This window comes from Macadamia integrifolia, chromosome 13 (assembly GCF_013358625.1).
Source record: "Macadamia integrifolia cultivar HAES 741 chromosome 13, SCU_Mint_v3, whole genome shotgun sequence".
Taxonomy (NCBI): domain Eukaryota; kingdom Viridiplantae; phylum Streptophyta; class Magnoliopsida; order Proteales; family Proteaceae; genus Macadamia; species Macadamia integrifolia.
Genome location: NC_056569.1, coordinates 27,244,706 through 27,251,131, shown reverse-complemented (window position 1 = coordinate 27,251,131; position 6,426 = coordinate 27,244,706). Strand labels below are relative to the sequence as shown.

Here is a 6,426-nt window from a genome sequence, read left to right as displayed (position 1 = left end):
TAAACATATGAATAAACTGGATCAGGTCTTGCTTGTTAGGCCATAGATTTGAAATCTATTAAATGATAAAAAAAAAAAGAAAAAAAATTCCAAGACCACAGAACAGGGATGAGAACAATCTCGAACCTGGTCCGATCTCATGAACCTACTAGTCTAGGAGAAAATTCAATTTCGTGGCGACTCTGAACATGGTTTAACAAATGAGGACTTGACAAAGACACGTAGGATGCTTTCAACCCCAGAACAGAGGAAATGCCTAATTTTCTGTTGTCAAAACCAAAAAAAAAATATCCAAATCAAGTTTTTTTTTTGCTGAAAAAAAAAAAAATATATATCCAAGTCAAGTGCAGAAGTCATTGTTGATCAACTCTTTATGTTAGCCAGGAGGTCTTCCCCTCTGCCTGCTTCCTCAGATAACCCTCTCCCTTTAAATTATTGTGCAAAAATCCCAAACATTCTCTGCAAATCTTGCTTGTAAAAACTTTGAGGTCTCTTGGGCCTTTGCCATATAGCTTTGGCCATGGCTTTTAATGCTGCTTTCCTTCATATTTTGTTCCTCTTTTTCCTTCTTTTTCCTCTCTTGGCTGTCTCTCAAACTAATGTGACCTTAGGTATGCATCTCATAGCCGGCGATGGAGGTTCATGGACTTCACCTTCCGGTGACTTCGCCTTCGGGTTTAGCCCCCTTGGAGATTTCTTCTTGCTCTGCATCTGGTTCGATCAAATACAAGACAAAACTGTCGTTTGGTACGCGAATGATGGAAACCCAGTGCCAAAAAAATCCAAAATTGAGCTTACAACGGATGGCCAACTCATGCTTACCAACCCCAATGGTGAGGTATTATGGAAGCCTACAATCAATTCCGGCGATGTCGCTAATGCTGCCATGCTCAACAGTGGCAATTTCGTGCTTGAAAGTAAGGATTTTGTTCACATTTGGGAGAGCTTCAGCCAACCTAGAGACACCATATTGCCTGGACAGATACTGCAAGTGGGTGGCAATCTTTCTTCTCGGCTATCGAATACTAATTACTCACGGGGAAGGTTTCAGCTCCAACTGCTCCAAGATGGATCGCTTGTGCTCAATCCTGTCTCCTTGCCGGCTTACTTTCCTTACTCTCCCTACGACACTATTGGGGTCGCTAATTCCCCTGACAACCGTTCGAGGTTGGTCTTCGATGATACAGGTCGTCTTTATTTAGAGAGCAGCAATGGAAGCGTTGTGAATCTCTCACCAATCTACATATACCCAAGTGCTGATTTCTATCATAGGGCTACCCTTGATGTTCATGGCGCATTTTATCTGTACTATCATCCAAGGCCTTCTCGTGGCGGTATTGAAGACTGGTCCAGTGTTAAATCATTTCCTGATGATGTCTGTGACATTATTGGGGACCTAGGCAGTGGCGCTTGTGGGTATAACAGCTACTGCGGAGTTGCTAATGGGATGCCCATCTGTGAATGCCCACCTGAATATACCCAAAATGATCCAAACAACATTCTCAGTGGCTGCAAACCAAAATTCTCACTTGTATGTCAAGGAGATGATGAATCTGGTTCCCCTGAGGATCATTTTGAGTTCAAAGAGCTGACTGGCACGGATTGGCCATTTTCTGATTACGAGAAGTTTGATCCCATTAGTGAAGAGGACTGCAAGAATTCTTGCTTAAGGGACTGTTACTGTGCTGTTGTTATTTATAGAAACGTGACATGCTGGAAGAAGAAGCTTCCACTCTCCAATGGGAGGATGAAAGCGAGCGACACTGGGAAGGCTCTGTTCAAAATAAGGCGTGCAAGTTTGTCAAGGACAAAGAAGAAGGATCAAACAATAGCTATCCTGGTTGGATCATTGGGTGGTTCAGTATTTATTAATTTCGTATTGCTAGCTGCAATTTGTCTGACTGCTTTCTTTGTGTATCAAAAAAGACCGAAAAGTAATGAACAAGGTTCAATCATTTCGGAGACTAATCTACGATCCTTTACATACAAAGAACTCGAAGAAGCAACAAATGGGTTCAAGGAAGAATTGGGAAAGGGAGCTTTTGGCATTGTTTACAAAGGTCTGTACCCTTTAGGCTCTAAAAATCTGGTTGCAGTGAAGAGGCTACACAAGGTGGTTCAAGAAGCTGAGAAGGAATTCAAAACAGAGGTAATTGTGATCGGCCAGACACATCACAAGAATTTAGTTCGATTATTTGGATTTTGTGAGGAAGGGTCACATAGGCTTTTGGTATACGAGTTCATGAGCAATGGCTCTTTGGCAAGCTTTCTCTTTGGACTCTCAAGGCCTCATTGGGACCAAAGAACTCAGATTGCAATCGGGATCGGAAGAGGGCTTGCATATTTACACGAAGAATGCAGCACCCAGATCATCCATTGTGATATAAAGCCTCAGAACATACTTCTAGACGATTTTTTCAGGCCAAGGATTTCTGATTTTGGATTGGCAAAGCTGTTGATGCCTGATCAGGTCTTAACTCGTACATGCGTTCGAGGGACTAGAGGGTATGTGGCACCAGAGTGGTTCCGAAGTATGCCGATCACAGCAAAGGTGGATGTTTATAGCTTTGGTGTGATGTTGTTGGAAATTATCACTTGTAGGAGGAGTGTTGAGACATCATGGAGTGGAGAAGAGAAAGCTATATTAACTGACTGGGCTTATGATTGCTACAGAGAAGGTGCACTTGAAGAGTTGGTGGAGAGGGATGAGGAGACCATGAGGGATGAGAAGAGGTTACTGACTTTTGTGATGGTGGCAATTTGGTGTATTCAAGAGGATCCATCGCTGAGGCCAACAATGAAAAATGTGTCACAGATGCTTGAAGGAGCTGCCGATGTTCCCTATCCACCATGCCCTTTTCCCTTCAGCTCAGTTTGTTGATCAATATCTCTTGTGTATTCGTGTGCTTTGGTGTTTTGTATCCTAATCTCTTATTAAGTACCATTATAATACTTATGGAGATCTAAATTTAAGTCCTTTATTGTTTCCGAAACGAAAAACTGTGTTTTATATCAGTAACTAGACAATATCAAAGGCATTATTAGAAGGTACTGCATCACCATCTCTCTCTTTTCAATGTTACAGTTTAGATGGCATAAAGGATTGGATAGATTCAGAAAACTAAGTGGAATGATATATAAGTCTGCAAATATAAGGAGAATTGGGGGGGCTGGTATTTGTATGGTCACTACTTTAAACAAGGGCTTTGCTGTCAATATGGTTATGGTTTGTAGAGGTCCTCTAATGAATTACAGAGCTACTGGATGAAGATTATTACTGGGAAGCATGAATTTCAAATGATTAGGGAAGGATGCAATCCATTGCAGCTGGCAGTGAGTGGCAGTGAGGATCCAAAAGCTCAGAGGGTCCAGGCATAGACCCCAGCTGTCTGATCCTCACTGCCACTCACTACCTCCCCACAAAGGATTTTTGTGCAGTAAGAGGTAGCTTTGATGTTGTTCCATAGAAGGGGTCTAATTCTAAGAGGCAACATTGGTGGTATGTGCAGAGGGACTTTCTCATCAGCAGAACAAATTCTATATGACTTCAAGTAAAAAGTTTAGCCAACTTTCATTTCTTTAGAGATCCGAATTTACAGAAATTGGTACAGAATATTAATTTTGAAGATATTTTTGGGTTATTTGAAAACAGCCTCTCCTGCAAAGCAAGGGATGAGGCACATTTCTCTCTCCAAAATGCCAAAAAAAGAGTGGAATTTCCGGAAAATCATATTTATATATAGTAGCAGTAAATTCAAGTTGCAGATTACCATTGTGACATATATACTTATGCAATGGTGGTATAATACATAAATATAATCAAGGACAAAGTTTTCCTTCATTGTGGTGTGATTCACCACTTCATCCTAGGATTCACAAACCCTTATAAGATTTTAATACCTTTTAAAAAATACGCCCTTATACATCTCGCACTCATCCGAAGGCCAAGTGGTGAAAATGGGCTCCCTTTCACCATGGCCTTAGGTATGTAGAGTAATAGTATTCTCCTCTCTTGTGTTTAAGCTAATTCAGCTTGGATTTAAATTCTCTCCAATTCTTAATTGTGCAATTCTTTTTGTGTAAGTGACATTTGTACATTTTTAAGATCGAACGGTTTTAGAAGTTTAAAGCATTTGAGGGGCTAAAATGAATTTGATTTCTAAAAAAAATCTACAACCATTAGATTTTAAAAATATACAAATATCGCGTGCATAGAAAGAATTAGACAAGAATTGCACAATTAAATGAAATTTTCTATATATATATATATATATATATATGTTCAAGCCTTCTTTCCTCTCAAACCAATGTGGGACTAACATTGTGATATGTCTTAGCTCATGACAACTCTACAAGTACTAAAGGCAAAATAGAAAATACACTTTTGAATAAAAAAGTTAAATTCAAAAAGACCATTTAAAAAAAAAAAACTATTTTAACCATAGTTTAAAACTTAATTTCCTACAGCTAAGAAGACAGGATAGAAAATAGGGGCCATGCCATAAAGAGTCGCAAGGGTGGGTGCCACAGGGGGAGTGAAGAAAGGGGCAAAGAAAATAACGTGAAACTATGAAAGATGTAAGCAAATGAACCTATAGTCAAAAAGAAAATTCAATTTCATAGCAAATCTGAACGCTTTTTAACAAATGTGGACTTCCACAGACCCATGGGATGCTTTCAACCACACAACAGAGGGAATGCCTAACTTTCTGTTGTCGTCTAAAAAAAAAAAAATTCAACTCAAGTCCTCAAGTCTTGTAGATCAACTGAGTCCACATCCATTGCAGCAAACAGTGGGGTGCAGTGAATATTAAACAATTGAGAGCATCTGAACACATGTTTCACGGGACTCTTAGGCTCTCAGCCAGTTGATGCTTACTGCACCAATGGAGCGATTGCAAACAATTTTCACACGCAACTCATTCGGTCAGCCAGGATGTGCTCCCATCTGCCTGCTTCCTCATATAACCCTCTCCCTTTAAATTATTGTGCAAAATCCCAAACATTCTCTGCAAATCTTGCTTGTAAAAATTTTGAGGTCTCTTGGGCCTTTGCCATATCGCTTTGTCAATGGCTTTTAATGCTGTTGTCCCTCATATTCTGTTCCTCTCTTTCATTCTTTTTCCCCTCTTTGCTGTTTCTCAAACTAATGTGACCTTAGGTATGCATCTTATGTTAGATTTATGGGCTAAATTAATTATTCGGGTTGATTAAATGGGTGAGAGTCAAATTGCATGAACCGGTTCGGTCCACTCTCAAGTTTAGGGATATACTGACTCAACCCATTGTGGTTTAGGATTTTGGGTGCAGGACAGTATTATAAATACTAGGTTTTGGGTCCCTATAGTCATTATTCACTATTCCCCACTTTACCACTAAAGTGAGAGAACCAAGGAGGTTTAAGGGGCTATAGAAGATCCATAGCCAAGCCAAGAGAGCTCAAGTGGGAGTGACCAATATCAATCTTTTTCAACATACTTGGTGAAAGGTACAATTAGATTCTCTATAATTTTATTAGATTCGTGTTTTTGCTTCTCTATGTAGTTTCTTCAATTGGGGTTTGGATTTGTACCCATAGTAGATCTAACAAGTGGTATCAGAGCAGACCACATGGGACAAGAATCGATTGAATTTTTCTTGTACATGAGGATTTTGATTATTACTTAAAACCTGATTTGATAAAAAAAAATCATGAAAATCGTAATTTTACCATCACTTAAAGATCATGTATGGGAAAACTTCTTCACGAAAGTTATAAATCATGAGAAGACGGTCACGGAGGTATGCCGTAAGTCGTCAAAAACCTCCGGACGCGCTGGCACGCACCGCCGAAAAAAGGCTGCCAGAGGAGAGAGAAAAAAAAACAGTTGCAAGGCGCCGGCTGATTTGTTTTGACAAAAAAAAAAAACTTAAAGGCTTGTTTGGTTTTTGTTCTTTTTGGGTTTTTATTTGAACTACTTTAAATTTCATTTAAAGGTTCGTTTTAAGGCCAAATTGAAATCTTTTTTTTGCATTGGATTTCTTGTTTCGGGCCACATTTAATGATCTAATTTTTAATATGACATGTTTATTTGAAATTTTATGTTGTATTTAGTTTCAATCATTGAAACAAGATGATATAAATCAATGCTTTGAAAAATATATATGTTATTGATTACCATGAAATTGAAAAAGGTTTTTAAATTGAGATGTTAATATGGAAAAAGGTGTAAGCTTTCGCTCATTCTTAGTTGCAAAGTAATTTTTTAGGAAACCATGAAAGGGTGGGGTGGAATCTACCAAAGTGGTATGTCTTATTATTCCATGATTTTTCACAGGGTAGCAATGTAGGTGACATTTCTACCAAAGGTGATGTCACCAAAGTTAAGAAAATGACAGTAACCAAGAAGTTCCTAAGCCCAAAGGTGAGGGGATTTCAAAAGTTAT

The 6,426-nt window shown here is 39.0% G+C and overlaps 1 protein-coding gene across 2 annotated transcripts; it reads left to right on the top strand.

The window, feature by feature from the left end:
• Positions 1-353: 353 nt before the first annotated feature.
• Positions 354-3,051, top strand: LOC122059503 (G-type lectin S-receptor-like serine/threonine-protein kinase LECRK1). 2 transcript variants are annotated; one of them, XM_042622300.1, is made up of 2 exons: positions 354-2,551; positions 2,674-2,836. In XM_042622300.1, exons 1-2 carry the CDS (start codon positions 521-523, stop codon positions 2,686-2,688), a joined length of 2,046 nt encoding a protein of 681 aa, XP_042478234.1. In that variant the 5' UTR covers positions 354-520; the 3' UTR covers positions 2,689-2,836. The 2 variants fall into 2 exon arrangements, with proteins under 2 accessions (XP_042478234.1, XP_042478233.1); XM_042622299.1 differs by having other exon boundaries at positions 355-3,051.
• The last annotated feature ends 3,375 nt before the right edge of the window (positions 3,052-6,426 follow it).

Excerpts from the sequence above, each read along its gene's own strand:
- LOC122059503 (XM_042622299.1), top strand. The coding sequence starts at position 521 with ATGGCTTTTAATGCTGCTTTCCTTCATATTTTGTTCCTCTTTTTCCTT.